The 21,488-nt window shown below is 29.7% G+C and overlaps 5 protein-coding genes across 5 annotated transcripts; 1 reads left to right on the forward strand and 4 right to left on the reverse strand.

The window, feature by feature from the left end:
* The first annotated feature begins 41 nt into the window (after nucleotides 1–41).
* On the forward strand, nucleotides 42–1,647 carry LOC148172952 (odorant receptor Or1-like). Its single transcript, XM_088039809.1, has 6 exons — nucleotides 42–390; nucleotides 439–652; nucleotides 704–815; nucleotides 851–955; nucleotides 1,388–1,543; nucleotides 1,597–1,647. Exons 1-6 carry the CDS (start codon nucleotides 42–44, stop codon nucleotides 1,645–1,647), a joined length of 987 nt encoding a protein of 328 aa, XP_087895935.1.
* A 984-nt stretch (nucleotides 1,648–2,631) lies between these two features.
* Nucleotides 2,632–4,347, reverse strand: LOC148172953 (odorant receptor 4-like). The gene is made up of 6 exons (XM_088039528.1): nucleotides 3,773–4,347; nucleotides 3,511–3,718; nucleotides 3,314–3,413; nucleotides 3,183–3,260; nucleotides 2,734–2,889; nucleotides 2,632–2,685 (listed from the first exon to the last, which is right to left on the reverse strand). The coding sequence occupies exons 1-6, from the start codon at nucleotides 4,299–4,301 to the stop codon at nucleotides 2,644–2,646; spliced, it is 1,113 nt and encodes a 370-aa protein (XP_087895654.1). The 5' UTR covers nucleotides 4,302–4,347; the 3' UTR covers nucleotides 2,632–2,643.
* A 5,413-nt stretch (nucleotides 4,348–9,760) lies between these two features.
* On the reverse strand, nucleotides 9,761–14,803 carry LOC148172954 (odorant receptor Or1-like). The gene is made up of 9 exons (XM_088039810.1): nucleotides 14,771–14,803; nucleotides 14,635–14,724; nucleotides 14,561–14,580; nucleotides 10,640–10,758; nucleotides 10,367–10,595; nucleotides 10,220–10,319; nucleotides 10,068–10,172; nucleotides 9,863–10,018; nucleotides 9,761–9,811 (listed from the first exon to the last, which is right to left on the reverse strand). Exons 1-9 carry the CDS (start codon nucleotides 14,801–14,803, stop codon nucleotides 9,761–9,763), a joined length of 903 nt encoding a protein of 300 aa, XP_087895936.1.
* Nucleotides 14,804–16,408: 1,605 nt separating this feature from the next.
* Nucleotides 16,409–17,666, reverse strand: LOC148172955 (uncharacterized). Its single transcript, XM_088039811.1, has 4 exons — nucleotides 16,779–17,666; nucleotides 16,659–16,733; nucleotides 16,523–16,612; nucleotides 16,409–16,468 (listed from the first exon to the last, which is right to left on the reverse strand). The coding sequence occupies exons 1-4, from the start codon at nucleotides 17,664–17,666 to the stop codon at nucleotides 16,409–16,411; spliced, it is 1,113 nt and encodes a 370-aa protein (XP_087895937.1).
* Nucleotides 17,667–19,469: 1,803 nt separating this feature from the next.
* Nucleotides 19,470–20,982, reverse strand: LOC148172956 (odorant receptor 4-like). Its single transcript, XM_088039530.1, has 6 exons — nucleotides 20,431–20,982; nucleotides 20,170–20,383; nucleotides 20,022–20,121; nucleotides 19,870–19,974; nucleotides 19,655–19,810; nucleotides 19,470–19,606 (listed from the first exon to the last, which is right to left on the reverse strand). The coding sequence occupies exons 1-6, from the start codon at nucleotides 20,957–20,959 to the stop codon at nucleotides 19,565–19,567; spliced, it is 1,146 nt and encodes a 381-aa protein (XP_087895656.1). The 5' UTR covers nucleotides 20,960–20,982; the 3' UTR covers nucleotides 19,470–19,564.
* Nucleotides 20,983–21,488: the final 506 nt, after the last annotated feature.

Below are 21,488 nucleotides of genomic sequence, written 5' to 3' on the forward strand. Positions count from 1 at the left end.
TTTTTGGGATTCTGTATTTGTTATTGGAAGAAAATCCGAATATGGAAAGAGTCAAATACAACGCTGGTTTCTTAGCCCAAGTGACGTGTTTCACAACAAAGCTCTTACCATTTGTAACAAAAGGTCGTGAAATAAGAAAATGTATTGATTACTTTGACGATTTTTCCACAAAGTGGAGAGGCGACCAGAAAGAGTTTATGAAGAATTGTATTAAAGTTTGTCGCCGAAATACGTTAATTTTTTTGTTTGTGGTAATTGGAGCTGTTAGTAGTTGGGTTACAAAACCATTGTTTTGGGAAGGACGCAATCTACCAATTGATATTTGGGTACCATTTGATTGCAGAGAAAATATTTTCGTTTACATTTTGCTTTATGCATTTTTAGCGATAGGTAAGACTGATACTTTAAATAAAATTAACTCTATCCCTGTAATTTAAGGAACTTTATACAATTCTATTTGCGTTGGAGCGATAGATCCTCTAATTGCAGGTTTAGCTTTCCATGCCACAACTCAGATAAAAATCTTAAAAGATAATTTAAAATGTCTTAGTTTCTACAGCTGTGTTGATAAATCGTTGGGTAATCAAAACGTACAAGAAAGGATTTTCAAGAATATTAAAGAATGTGTCAAGCACCATGATACAATTTTGTTGTAAGCTAAGTTTTCTTAAGCACCTTACAAACTCAAAGAATTATTTTACAGTTTCGTTAAACGGTATGAAGACAGTTTTTCGACAGTAGTGTTTAGTCAAATCGCTGGAAGTGTGTTTGTACTTTGTTTTTCATGTTTACAACTCAGTCAGGTAAGAAGTGTAGTTTGTTACTGAAATTGTTACTAAAGTTATTTCAGGTTGAATCATTTGGTTATTATCCCCTTCAGTTGGCAATGTATATTATTGTAATTCTAGCACAGGTTTATTTTTATTGTTATTATGGAACTACACTTATCGAAGAAGTAAGTAAAAATTACTTGTACTTTTTTGTAATAAGTATACAGCATGGTCCACAAGTGATAATGAGCCTGACTAAATTTAAACTGCAACCCAAAATACATTTTCATAGCATTCGTTGCCAAATTTATATTTACAACAAGACAGCTGTCAGAGTTTCGACAAATTCTTTCACTCAAGACAGTTTCTAATCGCATGTGGAATGGCATCTCTTCCGACGAAACGTTAAGCAGGAAAAAGCAATGCTAAAACTTAGCAGTCTTCATAGATTAAAAGCATAATAAGCGTGAGTAGATTGTTCTGAAAAAATTGTCAACTTTGACGTTCATTTCAAATATCTACGACAGCTATGAAAATGTATGTTGGGTTGCAGTTTGAGTTTGGTAAGGCTTATTATCACTCGTGGACCACGGTGCATAATTGTACTTTTTTTTCAGAGTAATTCTCTTACAAATGCAATTTATATGAGCAACTGGTACAATTATGATTTAAAGTCTAAGAAAGCTTTAATTATTCTAATGCAGCGCTCTCAGGAGCCGGTTATTGTAACCGCAGGAAAATTAGTTGATTTATCTTTAGTCACTTTTTCTATGGTAAGTTTTTTGTTACCTAATAATAATTAGTGACAAATTTATTATTATTTTAGATTCTTCGTCGATCTTATTCTTTACTAGCAGTCTTGAAAAATTATCAGTAAATCCTTTAATTTCCACGATTATTTTTATGTACTTAATGTAATTTGTAATGTTGTGTAATTCTTCATTCTTCATTCTCTTCTACTTTAATTAAATAAAAAATATTGTGCAATTAGTTTCAATAAACTGGGATGCAATTATGTAATTATACAAGAATAAAAAATTAAAAAACAGTTTGGTTCGGAAATAAATGAGGTAAGCTCCAGTACAAAATTTAACAAGTTGTAAAAACTCTTATCTTTAATAAACTAAATAATTATTGCCGTTTAAAAATAGCGGTATTGCAGGGACTATCAACGCTGCCAAATTTATGGGAATGGAAAGATTATTTTCTTGCAGCGAATAAATTTTTTTATCTAAAATGCACTAATAAAGTAGTACCTTATTCACTCATTTTAGACAAATAAAGTACTCTTTTACTTTCTAAACACTTTAAAGAAAATAATGCCACATTTCCATGACAACAATGCAAGCATGGCTTTTTAAAAGCTAAAAATTTGTCACTGCTGTCACTTCTGACAATTCTTTTAATGCCTTAATTGCAACCAACAGGGGTTTTGGATAAAAACTAGTATTATATTCGAGTGTAAGGACAAATTATTCACTCCAAAAATCTTATTCTCTCGATCTACGATCTCGAGAATGACTGATTTTTGTCGTGAATAATTTGCGTCCTTACGCTCTTATATAATAAATATCTATTATTATTTTTTGGCATTCGTTAAGCGCTCTTCTATACAACGTTAAGTTCTCCAATTTTTGGATATTTTGTATATTCTACTTAAAACTACGTTTATTAATAGCAGAATTACAATTGAACTACTAAACTAGATTGTAACTACTTTACTACTACATATAATGTCAAGTGATTTAAGTATACTACATACATAATATAATAGAGTGATAAATATAGTAATTCGTATTTTATTTTATATTTATTTGCAGTGGAGTCGTTGGTTTCCTGAAAAAATATAAGATTATTTGTGTTCAGGGTCAAGTTATTTTAATATCGTAAAGAAAGAATAAGTAGTTCGCATAAGCTAAAAAAATATTAGTTTTATTACTTTTACTCTTTTATTTCAACTTACTTTCAAGAAAGTATTTATGTTGATGTTAACTATTTTTCCAGCGGTAATAATCATCGGTCGTTTTGATCGTTCCATCAAAGTGTTCAACATTTTCATTGCGCCAACGTCATATTCATACCATCGACTCGTGTAAGCGTCCAATAATAAAGTGTTATTCTGTAAATCACAGCATATGTACCCATATAAAATACAAAAACTAATATGATTGAATTTATTAATATGAATGTCTACTAATATTTTGGTATTATTTCAATAATAATTCTGCATTTTATTTTAAATAATTTATTTTAGTAAGTGCATTTGTACGAAATTGAAATCGGTAGATTGGCGCATCTTATGGAAAAAGTGAACACTATAATGTTATTAGGATTATGGAAAAAACTTCAAACTTATGAAATCTTACCGAACTCAACAAAATTTGTTGTTCAAACTATTACTTTTATATTTACCTCTTCAAGTAGCATCGTTCCAAAATAACATTGTGCAAAAAGCTGTACCAAAACCGACATCACACTGATAATAGGAATCTAAAATAAATTTGGGATTTTTTATATCCCGAAAGAGATGTCTTCTCTACTACCATTAAAAAAATGACACAACACAAACACAGTGTAGCGGCAGTTCCAAACATGTTAGAGAATGTTATCCATGAGAAACATTGTTCGTACTGTTTCATAAACCTATAAAAACCTATTTTAATGCAGCAGCTTCAGAAATAATTGAAGATTAATTCAAACAACTTTGAATTATTTCTGTAATGTTAAAGTAAACACTAACCCCAAAATATCATTGTGATGCTGGATGCATTTTATTAGATTTCGACATACAATTTGACTGACGGAATTGTTAGACTTGTCGTTTGTTTGTGGTAGTTGAAGATGTTGCAATCTATATTTTAATAGTTTGAGTTGAGTAGTTGCATGAAGTACGAGTCCAACAGATAATGGATCAATAGCAGAAGTTGCAAAAGAAATGTATAAAGTTGCTAAAAACAAACTTATACTTACTTAAATATTATTATGAATGTTTATACAAATACCAGCAAATACGTACAGAAATGCACCATAATAAACTATTCCTCCGTTTGTTATATCGAATGGTAACGAAAGATGAACAAATAATTTGTACCCATTAAAAAACAACGGCAGACACGTCATAAGCGTTATACATATTAGCATGTTAATAAGATAATAAAAACTAATGTTTTTACACCACCAAATACAGTTGTTTAGAATATTCTCCTCTTGTTTTGAAACCGGAGCAAAATTTGGTAAATTTAAACAATTGACGCACTCTTTTACTTTGCTACCAGTTTGAAGCAAAATCATTGCTCTTATGCAAAAATTGGTCGATTGAATGATGAAGATTACATCAAACATCAAATCATAGAAATCCAATATGCGAAGAAAATTTGCAACTACCATACTCGTAACAGATGCTGCAATAGAAAACATCACGTAGCCTCTAATTTTCTGAAATATTGAACTTTTTTCGTGTGGATACCAATGAAGAAATGACATTACAGTCAAAGGCAGTTTAAAACTTTGTGTTATAACATTGTCGTCCATTATGGACCTAGAAGCAACTGAAACTTCACTGAATTATGCGCACTTTGATAATGGAAAGGTTAAATTGTTAGCTGGTTTTTAAATAGGTAGATTTCTATTCTTTTTTCTTAAGTCTGTTCTTTAATTATAACGCCTCTAATTTATTATTTATAATAAGGTGGAGCTTTTTGTGCTGCATTTTTATTAGCGACGCAAGGATAAAACAGAATTTAATATTAAGACAAATGAAAAATCTATAATTATAATATTGATAAAGTGGTGAACACAAAGATGATTGTAGTTTTATAAGATAAAATAGGTAATTGGAATGTTGTAAATGATACTTGAATATGGGGAATTACTTTAGTATGGGACGAAGTGGACTCATCAGTTTAATCAAATCTGCATCAATAATAGTCATAACTGTATGAATTGAAGGAATGAAGAAGTCGGATCTGTATAAAATAATAAGTTTAAAAAAATTGTTTATTGTTCCTTTAAAACAGCTGAACTCAACCTTGTCTCGAGTTTGACGTTATTGACTATATTCTCGCAGATTCATCTCATAATTATTATTATTTTTATATGTAATTTCTATATTATAACTGACAGGTTATGAACCGGTTTACACAATAACTTTCTTAAAATTAAGTTAAGCAACAAATTTCACAATTGCTAACATTTAATTGATGGAAAAACGGTTGTATGTCACTTTAACATGCTCTTAATGGAAATTGAAGTTTCTGTAAACCTGCCCTTAGTCTTTTACCTTTACTTTAACAAAATTTATACATAGTTACAGATTTATATTACGATACAAGTTCTAGTCAATAAAAATGCAGCTTTTGCCATTATTCGCATTAGGATTTAAATCTCAATCCAACAGATCTATCCTGCTATCCTGGTCGTAGAAAAAATGGTATATGCAACTATCAGTTTGTGGCCATTATAACACTAGTATTGGTTGGTAGGTACTACGTAGTTTATTTAGATTATCTAATAATAATATTTGATACTGACGTTTTGAAAGATATTTATTATGCAAGACTATAATGAAACATATATTTATTTATATGTTAAACTGTTAAAGTTAATGATTTAATAGATACCACATCTATGTTTTTATTTAACACAGTCACACTAAAATAATAAAATGTTGAAAATTACACTTAAAAAATAAACACAGCAAATGTAAATTATACAAACTATTCTACGGACACAATATGCATGACTAGATACTAAATTCCACTGTTACTAATAGGTAAAAAAGGTAACTAAATATAAAAAACATGCAACTTAACTTAATAATAATTTTGCATTAACTTATGTATGTTTAAGCTTTAATTCACATTTTATTATAAAAAACATTAAAATTATGTTGTTTGGTCAAATAAAAAAATTACACTAAATTAATTAATAGATAAATACATTTATACATATATACTGGTAAAATTTGCTATTATTTAGACTGTTATTAACTGATTTTGCGGTACAGGAATTTACTGAAAAAAATGAAAAATATTTTTAATTTAGAACTGTAAAATGCTAGTTGTTAACTGAACTTCGATTCTTTAATTATTTAAACACTGTAATAAAAGAGTAAGTAGTCTGGAGAAACTGAAAAATTAATATTAATTATTATAAAACTTACTTTTATTGAAACTTACTTTCGAGAATGTATTTATATTCACGCCAACAATTTTGCCCGCTGTGACAATCATTGGTCGTTTCGATCGTTCCATAAGAGTGTTCAACATTTTTTTGGCGGTTATGTCATATTCATACCACTGAGTCATATATGTGGCCAGTAATAAAGTGTTGTTCTGTCAATCATAATTTAATAAATAATTCAAATTGAAATTATTTGTAATTGGAAGAAGTTTATGCATATGTTTAAACAACAAAATTTTATCTCCAAAATAAAGTAGTTGCAAAAATTGTGTGTGTCTTGTCTAAATTACTATAAGTGAAAGTTAAAAAAGCACATTTTTTTTAGTCTTTTGGTATCACGCAACGAGCAATCTCAAGAAATTTTTTTATATAGAAATTTTGATTTTTTTTCGTAGATTTATAATCTTTTGTGCTAGCTGATGTTGTAGTTAAGAGTTTTGTACTTCATTTGAGTTCATCTTGAGGCAAGTGCAAATGTGGTTGAAACTAGAAAAGCTCCCAAAAGTGAATATAGTGCAATACGGTAATACAAACATAAAATTTATTTACCTCTTCAAGCAGCAACGTTCCAAAGTAACATTGTACAAAAAGTTGTATAATAACAGAAAATGTAATAGTAAATAAAAGCATGGCATCCACACTGATAACCGGAATCTAAAATAACTTAAGTAAATAATTTTTTATATTATGTAGGTACATAGGTTGAAATGTGTTTACCGTAAGAAAAGTAACACAGCAAAAACACAGAGTCCCGGCATTTCCAAAAATGTTAGAGAATGTGATCCATGAGAAACAGTTTTCATACTCTTCCACAAAACTTAAAAAAATTAAAAGTTATTCACATCTAGTGCCTCAAAAATAATTTGAAGCAATCTTGTAAAATTTACCAACCTCAGTATATCGTTATGATGCTGAATGCATTTGATCAAATTTTGACGAACAATTATATGCACAGAACTGTAAAACTTATCATTTGATAATGGTAAATGAAGATGTTGCAATCTAAACTTTAGTACTTTTAGTTGGGTAGCTGCATGAAGTGCGAGTCCACCAGCTAGTGGGTCAATTAAAGAAGTGGCACAGGAAACGTAAAAACCTCCTAAAATAACAAAAAATAATTTAACATCAAAATAAATTTTTATACTTACCTGTCCAAATAAATAGAAACATACCATAGTAAGGCATTCCTCCCTTTGTTGTATCGAACGGTAACAGAGGATGTAAAAGTAACTTGTTTCCTTTCGAAAACAAGGGGGAAAATATCATAAGCGATACACATATTGTAACGTTGATAAGAAAATAGAAACAAATGTTCTTACACCACCAAATACAGTTGTCTATAATGTTTTGCTCTTCTTTTGAGATGGGGGCAAAATTCGGTATTCTCAGATAATTAACGCAGTTTTTAACTTTTTTACTTGTTTGAAGCATAATCATTGCTTTTAAGCAGAAATTGCTGGATTGAATGATGTAGATTAAATCAATTCTCAAATTATTGTAATCCAATGTAAGTTGAAAATTTCCAATGAGCAGAATTGTAAGAGATGCTGCAATTGAAAACAACACGTACCCTCTAATCTTCTGAAATTTTGAACTACGTTCAGGTGGATACCAATTGAGAAATGACATTAGAGTCGTAGTTAGTTTAAAACTTTGACTTATTATATCATCGTCCATCATCGGACTGATACTTTTGTGTATCACGTGCACTTTGAGATTGAAAGATTATTTCATAAGTTGATTTTTATATACTTGTCTGCTATTTTTCTTCCTATGTCTTTCCTTTAATTATAACTCTTCTAGTTTATTATTTATAAAAAAAACGGAAGACGTCGTGCTGCACTTTTATTAATGCAAAGATAAGATAGAATTTAATATTAAGGCTTATAGTGAAATCTATAATTTATTAATGAAACGGTGTTGACAAAGCTTATTTCAGTTACTAAGAAACAACTATGTAGTCATAAAGTGGCAAATTGTTCAATATAAAAAAAATGTTTTGTTAGATATTTAAGACAAAATAGTGATTAGTGTTAGTGATTTGTGATTCGTTTATTCAGATTATTACATTTTTGGATTTTCTAAAGGTAAAAAAGTTTGTTATATTAGCTTCGATTTTTTGCATTTCGCACATACAGTAACTTTTTTAAAACGAAGAAAAGATATGTGGTTTGCCAAATGATAGAATCCTCTAATCCTATAAAACTTTAATGGGGTTGGTAAAAAGAAATTTTTTATTTTGTGATTTTAAAGTTTTGAGTGGGAAATGCCACACGTATTTGTGTATGATGTCAGGACCAACCAGTTAAAATATTCGTGGGCATTTTATTTACACCCTGTATATTTAGTACATAATTTCAATAAAATAAAATTTTGTTTGGATTTCAATGTTAAAATAATAACGTACAATATACAGTATTTTACACAGAGTGTTTCACAAATAGACGGCAATTCCCGAACTGGTAACTTTTTGGGCTTCCTAAAAAGATATGCTTTCTTAAAACGACCAATGAGATGCGTTAAAAAACTAAAAAACGCACATGATACATATCAAATTAAGTTGTTAAACAAATGATAGTATTTCTTAAATCTGAAGACATTAGGACGATATCACTGCTCATTCTCGTTCCATAAAGTCCTCAGATTTACCGATTCACGTATTGTGTGTTTACGAAACATCCTGTATCTATCATTTAAATGCAAATTGAATCAAACCTTTAGTAGTCGGATAAAGCGGGAAAGCTAGTGATTTTTTTTATGGTTCAAAATTAATGAAAACTGACGCACAAGCCAGTGGAATGAAACTAAAATTTTAAAAAATGTAGTACAAAGAAAGTATGTATGTACTTCTAATTTTATACTATCAAGAAATTATTTAATTAAAACAGTTTCTAAAATACAGTCACATTATTTTAAGATTTTTGATATTGAATATATTTATGTGGCCAATCTAATATTTATTAACTGTTTTTATGTCAGGAAATTAGATTATAAGGGCCCGATTTCATGTTGACTTGTGGCATTGCAAATCAGAATTGCGCCTTAGCAACCCCAATTAAACTGATGCTACCTTAGCAACTGCGTCAACGCAATTTTGCGCCACTGACTTGAAATCGGGTCCTAAGTAGCTATAAAAATTGTTTTTTATCTCGGTTTAATAGTAGTTTTGTTCCAAAAATTCAAAAATATTAAATAATTAAACTTTGATTTTAAAATTATAATAAATAATTAAATATTAAAATTTAGAAAACAGCATCTTATGAACGTTTTGGATTTTTAGTCGAATTTGCGAATGTGATACAAATGATAAACGTACCTATACTTGCTTTTTGTTATTACTAATATTAAACTAGTCTTAATCAAACAACCAATTTTACATTGAATCGGCAAGTCGAGCTTTATCTCTCATTCTTGGAAGTTTGTCAGCAGTGCAAGTGCCCTAGTTCTCATGCTTTTTTTCTTTGAAGATCGTTTGCAGGAACGCAGGAACGCTTACAAGGTGGAAAACGGAACTGCGAGCTTCAACAGGTGGTCAAAGGGGATTACTTTTTTCACCGAGTTGTTGGATGAGTCATGTCATGAATTAGAGTCGCCGTTCAGGGAAAAATTGAGCGACTTGAAACGCCGGTTTTTCACATCAAACTCTTTACTTTTTTCCTGACTAAAAATTGCTATTGAAACTTTATAACATGATATGACATACATATTATTTTTTTATTGCGTACATAAATTAATTAATAAAGCACAACTACAAGTTATTTTTGTACATATTTGTAGAATAAAAATCTAGAATGAATTTTGACGAATTCTCATTGATAATTTTTTAAAACTGCGAGAAGAGAATACGATCTTCGTAGAATCTATAAAACGTTTCACATAAAATAAAGAAAAAGACAGAACTCATAACGTACTGTAGTAAAAGTGTCTAAAGATAAATCAATTATGTGACCAGCTGTGATTGTGAGTGGCACTTTTGAACGTTCTATTATTATTATAAGCGCTTTTTTACTTCGCATGTCGTAATTGTACCATTTTCCACTATAAATAGCACTGGTTAAAGAGTAGTTCTACAAATTAACAGATTAAATTTTAGACACTTTTTTAGTCGATTTTTACTTCTTCTGATAAAGTCGAACCGTAGAAGCAATAAAAGTAAATTTCCCCAAGAATGATAATAAAATATGTGACGAGTTGAAAAGCATAGTAGCCAAAAGCTTCCACCTTAAAACGTACGACTAAAATTAAGAAAATATTGTTGTAATCATTACTTTGCTAAGTTGTAAACAGCTGAAACCCAAAAGAAACACACTTGCGGCAATTTGGCTGAATACCACCCACGAAAAGCACTTTTCATAGTCTTTAACAAACCTAAAACGGCATTATTTAGTAATTTAATAAAAACTAAGAGTACTGACCTTAAAATTTCATCGTAATGATCAATGCACTTTTTAATACTCTCGAAGATTAGTTGTTGTTTCATTTCTTCTTTTAGATCTACTATTTGTTCTGAAACTGTCTCACTCGCGTGTTCTTCAAGACATTGTAAATTATTTTTTAACAGTTTTAATTGGGTAGTGGCGTGGTAGGCAAGACCTGCTATTAAAGGATCAAGTACTCCTGTTAATAAAGATGCCACAATTGGTCCTGTTAAAAAAAAATCAAATATAAAAACAAACTCTCATTATTACCTATAGCCACAAACAGATAAATTAGACAGTAAATTAGAGCTTCTTTCGTTGATTCAAAAGGAAGCCAAATATCAACGGGATATAGTCGATCCTTTAAAAACAAAGGCTTTGCGGCCCAACTAACAACAGCAAAAATAGAACACACGAGGAAACCCATAGAGTTCCTACGACAGATATTAACACAATTATCAACAATCTTCTGTTGGTCATTTCTTGTTTTATTCAAAACAAATTCTTCTAAATAGTTTAGGCACTTTTTAAGCCGATTGTTGTTTATAACAAAAGGCAGAAACTTCGTTATAAAACAGACAACTTGAACTTGAAACGCAGCGTTGTAGTTGACTCGTTCCATGTCAAGATTCTCATCGAGAACAAGATGTAGAATGCTGAGAACTGGCACTGTTACAATCGTTAGTATGAAAAATATCCATTTAAAAATGTTGTAGAAAATTGTATGTTTGCCTGGCTCATACAAGAATAGCATTTTCATTACAAACAAGTTTAGCTTAAAACTTTTACTGACTACGTCCGTCATCGTTCTTCGTGATAAACTGTATGCAATCAATTTTTGAACGTATTATATAGTCGAAAGAGATTCATAGTTTTTCAGAATGCTTCTAATTAGTCTATTAATTTTTCATCAAAGTCTCGATCAAGAAAATGAAGCTTCTACAGTAATAAAACTTTAATTGGTTTCCTCCCACTTTGTACAAAGGGTTTTTTCTACAATTAAATACTTCTTGAAAAAGAGAATAATTGATTTAAGATTAGAGTCTCAGGTTACAAGAAACTTTGATCTGAAGTTATTATTTTTCCTAAATGTCAAGTTTATCGTCTTTGTCTTTATTTGCGTGACTTTTTTACAGTTTGAATTATATTAGCAAAACAATCAATGAGATTGAGAGTAAAAGTTGGAGGTAGTTCTAGTTGACGCGTCATTGTCAACACCGGGAGTTATAAAAATGAGTGTATTTGGCTGAATTGTACCAAATATGCTACGTACGTGACAACACCAGCAATTATCTAAAAACCAAAATTGAATTTTTCAAAAATATTAGTTTAAAGTTATACCGAGTACACAATGGAACAGTTTAAACTTAGAAGACCACAAATTGTGAACTGTATAGAATTAACTTCTAGTCGCAGAATAAACTTTTCTTCCTAAAAATATCAGTTAGTTTGATTACAATCTGCACAACAAACGTACAAATTTGTATAACTTAATTCCGTTTTTTTTCATTGTGACACAGATCTCATTAATCAATTCTCCCGTTAGAATTTCCTGAAAAATAATAAAAATAGAAGTACCTATCAAAACAGATTTTACCTGTTCAACAATTTTTTCAAAAAACGTTGTTGTAATAGTTAGGGAAACTATAATTAAAAGGAACCAGGAAATTATACCAACAGCTATAGAGAATTTATCGATAAATGTTTTGCTGAACTCTATTTCTATTTTTGATCCATAAAAAACGTCAGTCGCAGCATAAAAAAAGCCGTTTAAGACTATTAGAAGAACAAAGAATTGTAATTCCTTGCCGACATCTTTTGATAGTTTGTTTAACGTTTTATGAATCTTGACAGCTTCTTGCAGGTCCAAAATTTTAAAACTAGTTTCTCGTTTTGCTTTTAAACCATTGCGAAATTCATTATACAGATTTGCTAAACTTGATATAAAAACAAATATTGTAAAGTCAGATAAAAAATAGTAGAGAAATCCATTGTAGAAAGAGTATCGAAAAGAGTAGTCTTTATGTTCAATTATCATAAAGTTGAGGTCTATAACAAAAACTGTTAACACTAAAACGAGTTTTAGAAAAAATGTCATTAGCAAGTGATTGGCTATTTGTTCGTAATCAACTTTTTGTGAGGAAAATTTCGAAATGCGTGTCTCAATTAGGTCAATTCTTGTTAATAGTTCGGAAATTTTTTTTCTTTTCCAATAAGCCGTACATACGAAGCCTATATTCTGAATAATATTTGCCGTAAACTGGTAAATAGTCATCCAACTTTTTATTGAATTTTCCACTCCGTAATATTTAAAGTACACAAACATATTGGAGGTTATAACAATAAAAGGCAATATTATTAATTTCGAGTTTTTGCTGAAAATTTCTTTCGTTGATGTGTTTATTCCATGCACTGGCAAACCTGTGTACTTCCAAACGATAAACAACGGATTTACATATTCAAAAACATTGTTTGGTTGCCACATTTTGACTAACACTAATTTACATAAAATTAATACAAGGAGAAATATTGCAATCAATTTTATTACTTCGAGTCAACAATTAAGTTGTTAATGTACTTACCTACTCACTTTTACAAAAATGAATATGTTTATTTTCATATTTAGGATAATTAATACCGACCAAGTTAACGAATCCACCATAATTGCAGCTATTAATATCCTGTTTTAATTTATAGCTATTTATTTGAGAAGGATATTAAGTAATTCATAATGAACGAGGACGTTACTTGTTAACGTCCGAGTTTTTTATGAATTAGTTAATATCCGTAGTAAATACAAAGCTTTATCGAAACATGGACGAAGGTTACCACTCAACAGTTTTGCAAATTTTCAATTTTTGACGGAAGTTTTGAACGCGATGAAACAGCGAGAAAAGCATTTTCCAAGATATTTTATGTTAGAATTAATATAAATAAATGCAGATCTTCAGAATGGATTTAATTTTGGTCTTTGGAGTTGCTTTCGTTTGCATAAAAACGTTGAATATTATGGATTAATGGCAACTGTGCTATTATGAGATGGTAACTATGCTATTATGAAACAGTAACTATGTTATTATGAATTATTTGTATCATCACTATTATGATGTACTTTACACGTAAGCATACAAAGGTATTAGATACATTTTAATCATCATGTTTCGATAAAATAAATTTATCGAATAATTTGGATAATTTTCCGTGAATTGCACCAAATAGGCAGGATAAGTCGCAATCAATAAAACCATCTAAAAATAATTACTCAACCAAAGTATTGTAGTTTTTAATTTACCCACCAAGAAAATTAACGAGCAATCTGAAGTACCTAAGCAGCCCAAATACTCAAAATATAAGAGCTTTATATTTATTTTAATCTTAAATTTAAACATTCCAAATGCAAAATAACATTGCACCATTATTTTATAGCTCGTTAAACTTATCCATTTGTAGGAAGTGTTGTTATTTTTTGATCGCTCTACAGCAAAATCAAACTCATCAAAAACAGTAGCACCCTAAAATTCCATTTTTTATGTTAGTTGTTACAAATTTCAGTGCTTACCTGTTTTGATAGAAAGTCAAAAAAATCGGCTAAATAAATTTCGGAAAACCAAATTGAAATTTGAATTAGTATAAGTTTTTAGAAATAATTAAGTAAACATAATAGAAATTGTTCTCTAGTGACTGTAGGACATAACAAACGTAATTCAAGTTAGTGGCACTAACTAGACAATCTGACAAAATTTTTAACAAAAGTAGTTCTTCATATGTGTTATTATTTTTGATGCATAAAGCACAGAGTAAAGAATGAAATTTAACGTATTCTTGGAGACGTGTAACTTTTGAATCATTTTTATTAGAAAAATAAGCTAGGAATAAGCGGCTTTGAGTAGTAATAAAATAAAAATTAGCAGGAAGTTTATTTCAGATTGTATACTTAACAAGGAGAAAGTAAGCACACAAGGAGAAGGACGTAAAATTGTTCTTAAACTTAGATAACAGTGTAGAAAAACAGTCACTGATATAATATTATACTGTAAAATGTATTGTATCAAGAATTTGAACGATATTAAAAAAATAATCAATGAGATTGAGAGTGAAAGTTAGAGGTAGCTTAACTTCTTCTCCAGCCGACGCAATAGAATTTAATAAAATTAGGGTATTTGGCTAAATTGTACCAAATATGCTACGTACGTGACAACACCAGCAATTATCTAAAAACCAAAAATGAATTTCTCAAAAATATTACTTCTAGTTTATAGTTATACCGAATACACAATGGAACAGTTTAAACTTAGAAGACCACAAATTGTGAACTGTATAGGATTAACTTCTAGTCGCAGAATAAGTTTTTCTTCCTAAAAATATCAGTTAGCTTGACTACAATCAGCGCATCAAACATACGAATTTGTATGGCTTAATTCCGTTCTTCTTCATGGTTACAGAGATCTCATTAATCAATTCTCCCGTTAGAATGTCCTGTAAAACAACAAAAATAGAAGTATCTATTAAAACAGATTTTACCTGTTCAACAATTTTTTCAAAAATCGTCGTTGTAATAGTTAGGAAAACTATAACTAGAAGAAACCAGATAATTATAGTAACAGCTATAGCGAATTTGTCGGTGAATGTCTTGCTGAATTCTATTTCTAGTTTTGATCCATAATAAACGTCAGTAGCTGCATAAAAATAATCGTTTAAGACTTTTAGAAGAACAAAAAATTGTAATTGATTGCCGACATCCTTTGATAGTTCGTTTAACGCTTTATGAATCTTGACAGCTTTTTGCAGGTCCAAAACATTAACAGGACTTTCTCGTTTCGCTTCTAAACCATTACGAAATTCATTATACAGATTTGCTAGACTTGATATAAAGATTAATATTGTGAAATCCGATAAAAAGTAGTAGATACATCCAATGTAGAAACAATATCGATAAGAATAGTCTTTCGCTTGAATTATCATGAAGTTGAAGTCTAGAACGTAAACTATTAATACTAGGACGAATTTTATAAAACATGTTAAAAGCAAGTGACTGGCTAATTGTCTGTAATCAACTTTTTGTAAACTGAATTTTGAAATGCGTGTCTCATTTAGGCCAATTTTTGTTAATAATTTCGGAATTTCTTTTTTTTTCCAATAAGCCGTACATACAAAGCCTATATTCTGGATAAAATTTGCTCCAAATTGGTAAGTACTAATCCAACTTTCCATTGAATTTTCCACTCCATAATATTTTAAGTACACAAAAATATTGCCAGTTAGAATCATGAAAGATATTATCATTAGTTTCGATTTTTTGTTAATAACTTCTTTCGTGGATGCGTTTATTGTATGCACTGGCAGCCCAGTGTACTTCCAAAAAATAAACAACGGATTTACATATTCGAAAATGTTCTTTGGTTGCCACATTTTGATCAACATGCAGCTAAAATATTACAATCAATTATATTATTTTGGGTCAACAATTAAGTATTCCTAATGTAAGTACTTGCTATTACAGAAATGAATATGCTCAGATATATCTACTACCTTTTCATAATTATGGAAAATTAATTACGACCAAGTTAACCTGGCTTTGAAATTATTTATTAGAACAATAAAAATAACTATAATTAGAATACAACTACATATTGTGCGAGGTACAAAAGCTGAAAATTGCACGATTATTTTTAAGGTTGTTAAACTCACCCTTTTCTAGGAGTGTTGTGGATTTTGCATTGAACCACATCAATTTTTGAATGTATTTTACATACCTAGACAAAACAAGATTTTTTTAAATGTTTCTAATTAGATACATATGTAGTTCCTGAAAAAAAAAATTGATTCTAGATAAAAGTCTCAAGTTACATGAAGCTTTGATCTAAAGTTATTATGTTTTAATAAATATCAAGTTTATTGATTTTGTTTTTATTTGCGTAATTTTTTAACAATTTGAGTTATATTAGTGAAACAATAATTGAGATTGGGAATGAAAGTTGGTGGATGCTTTTCCAGATTCTTTTCTAGCCATTGTTAACAAAATTCCACTATTTATTAAAATTAGTGTATTTGGCTAAATTGTACCAAATATGCCACGTACGTGACAACTCCAGCAATGATCTAAAAACCAAAAGTAAATTGCCCAAAAATAAAACTTATAGTTTAAAGCTATACCGAGTACACAATGGAACAGTTTAAACTTAAAAGACCACAAATTGTGAACTGTATAGAGTTAACTTTTAGTCGCAGAAAAAGTTTTTCTTCCTAAAAATGTCAGTTAGCTTAATTACAATCTGCACAACAAACGTACAAATTTGTATGACTTAATTCCATTTTTTTTCATGGCTACACAGATCTCGTCAATTAAGTTTGCAGTTAAAAATTCCTGTAAAGTAACAAAAGTTAAAGTACTTATTAAAACAGATTTTACCTGTTCAACAATTTTTTCAAAAAACATTGTTGTAATAGTTAGGGAAATTATAACTAAAAGAAACCAGGTAATTATAGCAAAAGTCATAGAAAATTTATCGGTGAATGACTTGCTGAACTCTATTATTAATTTGGTTCCATAAAAAACGTCAGTCGCAGCATAAAAAAAATCGTTTAAAACTTTTGGAAGAACAAAGAATTGTAATTCTTTGCCGATATCTTTTGATAGTTCGTTTAACGCTTTATGAATCTTGATAGCTTCTTGCAGATCCGGAATACTGAAACTGGTTTCCCGTTTTATTTCTAAACCATTACGAAATTCATTATACAGATTTGATAGACCTGATAGGAAAATAAATGTTGTAAAATGTGATAAAAAATAGTAGAGAGATGAAGTGTAGAAACAGTATCGAAAAACGTAGTCTTTCTCTTCTATTATCATGAACTTGAAGTCTATAACAAAAACTGTTAACACTAAAACCAGTTTTAGAAAAAATGTTAGAAGCAATTGATAGGCTATATGTTCGTAATCAACTTTTTGTAGAGTGAATTTTGAAATGCGTGTCTCATTTAGGCCAATTTTTATTAATAGTTCGGAAATGGTTTTTCTTTTCCAATAAGCCGTAATTACGAAGCCAATATTCTGGATACAATTAGCCGCATACTGATAGACAGTGACCCAACTTGTTATTGAATTTTCTACTCCATAATACTTTAAGTACACATAAATATTGGAGGTTAAAATAATAAAAGGCAATATCATAAATTTCGATTTTTTGTTGATAATTTCTTTCGTGGATGTGTTTATTGTATGCACCGGCAAACCCGTGTACTTCCAAATAATAAACAACGGATTTACATATTCAAAAATGTTCTTTGGTTGCCACATTTTGACCGATACACAAAAAAAATATTACAATCAATTTTATTATTTTGTGTCAACAAATAAAATTAATGGAAGTACATACTTGCCATTACAGAAATGAATATGCTCAGAATATCTTACATTTTCATATTAAAAATAAATAATTACAACCGAGTTAACCTAAATAAAATTATGTCTAATTATAATAGATCTGCCAATAATTAAATGTGAGACACAAAAGTTGAAAAAAAAACCCGGCGCATCCACCATAATTGCAGCTATTAATATCCCGTTTTTAATTTAAATAAATTTATCAGAAGAAATCGGATAATTTTTCGTGAATTGCACTAAATAGGTAAGATAAGTCGCAATCGATGTAATCATCTAAAAAATAATAATTACACTACCAAATTGTAATTTACTCACCAAGAAAATTAACGAGCAATCTAAAGTAAAAAGTCCAAGTATTTGAAATCTAACAGCTTCATTTTTTATTCTAAAATTTAAACATTCCAACTGCAAAATAACATTACACAATAATTTTATAGCTTGTGAAATTCACCCATTTGTAGGTAGTATTGTGATTTTTGGATCGACCCAGAGCAAAGTCAATTTCATCAAAAACAGTAGCACCCTAAAATCCTATTTTTTGAAGTTAATTGCTACATAATTAAATATTTACCTGTTTTGATAAAAAGTCAAAAAAATCGGCTAAATAAATTTCGGAAAACCAAATTGAAATTTGAATTAGTAAGTTTGCAGGAATAATTAAGAAAACATAATAGAAATTGTTCTCTAGTGACTTTAAGGCATAACAAGCGTAATACAAGTTAGTAGCACTAACTAGACTATCTGATAAAATTTTTAATAAAAGTAGTCCTTCAAACGTGTTATTAACTTTGATACATAAAGCACAGAGTGAAGAATGGAAATCAACGTATTTTCGGAGTTGAATTGCAACCCCTGGATTATTTCTTATTTCAAGAATTAGCTCAGAATAACAAGCTTTGAGTTGTAACAAAATAAAAATTAGTAGAAATTCTAAATTTAGATTGTATACCTGTCCAAAGTAAGCACACAGAGCGAAAAAGATCTCAAAAGTGTTTTTAAAACCTACATAACACTGTAGAAGAACACTGATTGTTATAATACTATACTGAAATATTATGTAAGCCACAATGTATTTTATCAAGAATTTTATTGTCTGCTCAGACGATTTTGATAAAAACTGACTTGCAATTTTCTTTAACTCAATTAAATTCACGAATATTTCTGCAATGTTCGCTCTTTTTTTGTACGTGAGAATCACTAAACCAAAATTTTGTAAAAAGATTGAACCAATTTGAATTAAAGAAATTACGCTATAAATAAGTGTTGTAACTCCAACAAATTTTGAATAAATGTAAACGTTGAAGAAAATAAAAGTAATACTAAAAAAGAAGGAAAAATTCGATTTTTGATGCAGAATTATTGTAGTGTTGTGAGATTGTTGTAGGTCGTACATTGGCAGACCACTGTATTTCCATATTTTGAAAATAAAGGAACCGATTTTCCAGAATGCATCAGACTCAGACATTTTGTCGTTCTAGACTGAAGTCGACTAATTGTTTAATCGATGTGGAAAGTTATTTTTGTCTGACAAACGGGTAGCTGACCTGTTGTTTGTAAAACAACAATTATTTGTTACATTATGAACTGTTAATTTAATAAAAAATTAAATTAGATGGTTTGAAAATATTTTTTTTGCGTTTTATAATTATGATTGGAAATTAAACAAGGTACTGCTTCACTAAATTTTTATTATCGCTTTGTGTACAGTTTGTTTAGACATTGAATAATTCTGTTTTTAGTCCTTACACTTTTCTATTTTTTTTTATTCTATTTTAGTGTCTTGTATTTATGTAATCTAAAACTGTATGACATTATTTTAGCACAGCTATGAACGAATAGGTGCTTTGAAGCAACTGAAAAATAATAAATCGTAAACTTTACGTATCGAAATGTTCAATTACCTTTGAATACGTCTCCATCGTGACAGCAACCATTTTACCAGCGCTCACAATCATTGGGCGTTTTGACCGTTCCATAAAAGTGTTCAACATTTTCTGGGCAGTCACGTCATATTCATACCAGAAGCTCATATACACGGCCGTTAATAAAGTATTGTTCTGGAAGAAATTTTCGAAAAAATGAGAAAAAATTGCCAAAGAAACAAGCTTAAATTTACCTCTTCAAACAATACAGTTCCAAAGTAACAGTACAAGAAAAACTGAGTTATAATAGAGATGATCACACTAAAAAGAAGCACCGCGTCTACGCTGGCAATTGGGAGCTAAAACAAATCAATTGTTATTAAATCAAACCCAGAAATATGTCTACTGTTATCAAAGTGACACAGCAGAATCCAAGAGTGCCCACGTTTCCAAAAAAGTGAGAAAATATCAGCCAAGAGAAGCAGTCTTCAAACACGTCTATGAATCTAAGAAAATAAAGTTGAAAAAATTATTCTCTACAAAAGTGTACGAACTTCAATATAGAATTATGGTACTGGATGCAGCTGACCAGGTTTTCATGAACAGTCATATTTACGGAATTCGTGGTTACAGTCTTATCATCTGTGTGTGGTAAATGAAGATGCTGTAGTCTATACTTTAGAACTTTTATTTGAGCTGCTGCGTGAAGTGCTAGTCCACCAGCTAATGGATCAATGATTGAAGTGGCACACGAAACATAAAAAACTCCTAAAAATAATTAATAAATTTATTATTAAAACGTACGTTTATCCTACCTGCCCAAATGAATACAAATGTACCATAATATCCAATTCCTCCATGTGAAACATCAAATGGTACGTAAGGGTGTATAAGTAGCTGGTATCCTTTGAAAAACAGCGGAGAAAAAATCAAAAGAAAAATACATATAATAACGTTAATGAGATAATAAAAGCACATGTTTTGGCACCACCAAATGCAGTTTTCTATAATGTTTTTCTCTGCTTGTGTTACTGGTGCAAATTTTGGAGAACCAAAATAGCTCACGCAGTTTTTCACTTTTTCACCTTTTAGAAACAAAGTCAATATCTTCAAACAGAAATTGGTGGATTGTATTATGTAGATTATATCGATTCTAAAATTGTCGTAATCCAGAGTTTGTAGAAAATTCACTGCACACAGAACTGTAAGCGATGCTGCAACTAAGTACATGAAATAAGCTCTGGCTTTTTGAATCAATGAGGTTTTTTCGGATGGATACCAATGAAGAAACGACATTACAGTTACGGTTAGTTTAAAACTTTTCGTAATTAGATTGTCGTCCATTATGAAAGTAGAGTTAACTGCACGATGTATTCTTTTGATATGACCACGTTAATACTCTTGAAACGTTTTATAGACGTTCTCGTTATTTTTCTTACAATTCTTTCCTTTAATTATACCGCCTTTACTTTATTATTTATTAAAAATGAAAAGAAGACGTCGTGTTCGACTTTTATTGCAACGCAAAGGTAATGTATAATTTAAAATTAAGACGTAAGTGCATAATTTATAAAACTTTGTTGACAAAGAATATTTCAGTTACTAAGAAACAAGTCTTTATAATGTGGTGTGCAAATAATGCAACGAAAATTGTGCCATTTAATTTTTAAATAACTAGTGTTGTAATTTATGAAAATTTGTGTTTAAAAATTGGTGAAACTTTGAGATAAGATATTTGGTAAGTTAGTCAATTATTTCTAATCTTATGGTACTTTAAGTGGTTGCACTGAGTATTTATTTGCTTCATCACTCAGCAAAGCTCTGTTAATATTGTTCAGTTAATTATTTTTTCGGATTGAAGATGAAAATCATG

The sequence above is a fragment of the Gnatocerus cornutus genome, chromosome 6 (genome assembly GCF_029298725.1).
Source record: "Gnatocerus cornutus isolate USDA-ARS CGAHR chromosome 6, icGnaCorn1.1, whole genome shotgun sequence".
In the NCBI taxonomy this organism is placed as follows: Eukaryota; Metazoa; Arthropoda; class Insecta; order Coleoptera; family Tenebrionidae; genus Gnatocerus; species Gnatocerus cornutus.

Excerpts from the sequence above, each read along its gene's own strand:
- LOC148172953 (XM_088039528.1), bottom strand. The coding sequence starts at position 4,301 with ATGGACGACAATGTTATAACACAAAGTTTTAAACTGCCTTTGACTGTA. Across the intron at positions 3,261-3,313 it reads GTTGTGTCATTTTTTTAATG|ATTCCTATTATCAGTGTGAT; the intron begins GTAGTAGAGAAG and ends AATTTATTTTAG. Across the intron at positions 2,686-2,733 it reads ACATAAATACTTTCTTGAAA|CTTATGCGAACTACTTATTC; the intron begins GTAAGTTGAAAT and ends ATATTTTTTTAG.
- LOC148172952 (XM_088039809.1), top strand. The coding sequence starts at position 42 with ATGGAAAGAGTCAAATACAACGCTGGTTTCTTAGCCCAAGTGACGTGT. Across the intron at positions 653-703 it reads CACCATGATACAATTTTGTT|TTTCGTTAAACGGTATGAAG; the intron begins GTAAGCTAAGTT and ends ATTATTTTACAG. Across the intron at positions 816-850 it reads TCAGTCAGGTAAGAAGTGTA|GTTGAATCATTTGGTTATTA; the intron begins GTTTGTTACTGA and ends AAGTTATTTCAG.
- LOC148172955 (XM_088039811.1), bottom strand. The coding sequence starts at position 17,666 with ATGTGGCAACCAAAGAACATTTTTGAATATGTAAATCCGTTGTTTATT. Across the intron at positions 16,613-16,658 it reads GAATTAAGTCATACAAATTT|GAAGAAAAACTTTTTCTGCG; the intron begins GTACGTTTGTTG and ends TGACATTTTTAG. Across the intron at positions 16,469-16,522 it reads ACTGTTCCATTGTGTACTCG|ATCATTGCTGGAGTTGTCAC; the intron begins GTATAGCTTTAA and ends TTTGGTTTTTAG.
- LOC148172954 (XM_088039810.1), bottom strand. The coding sequence starts at position 14,803 with ATGAAGAAGAACGGAATTAAGCCATACAAATTC. Across the intron at positions 14,725-14,770 it reads GAATTAAGCCATACAAATTC|GAAGAAAAACTTATTCTGCG; the intron begins GTATGTTTGATG and ends TGATATTTTTAG. Across the intron at positions 10,173-10,219 it reads GCTGTTTACAACTTAGCAAA|GTGGAAGCTTTTGGCTACTA; the intron begins GTAATGATTACA and ends GTACGTTTTAAG.
- LOC148172956 (XM_088039530.1), bottom strand. The coding sequence starts at position 20,959 with ATGGACGACAATCTAATTACGAAAAGTTTTAAACTAACCGTAACTGTA. Across the intron at positions 20,384-20,430 it reads ATTTGTATTCATTTGGGCAG|GAGTTTTTTATGTTTCGTGT; the intron begins GTAGGATAAACG and ends AATTATTTTTAG. Across the intron at positions 19,811-19,869 it reads GAACTGTATTGTTTGAAGAG|AACAATACTTTATTAACGGC; the intron begins GTAAATTTAAGC and ends AATTTCTTCCAG.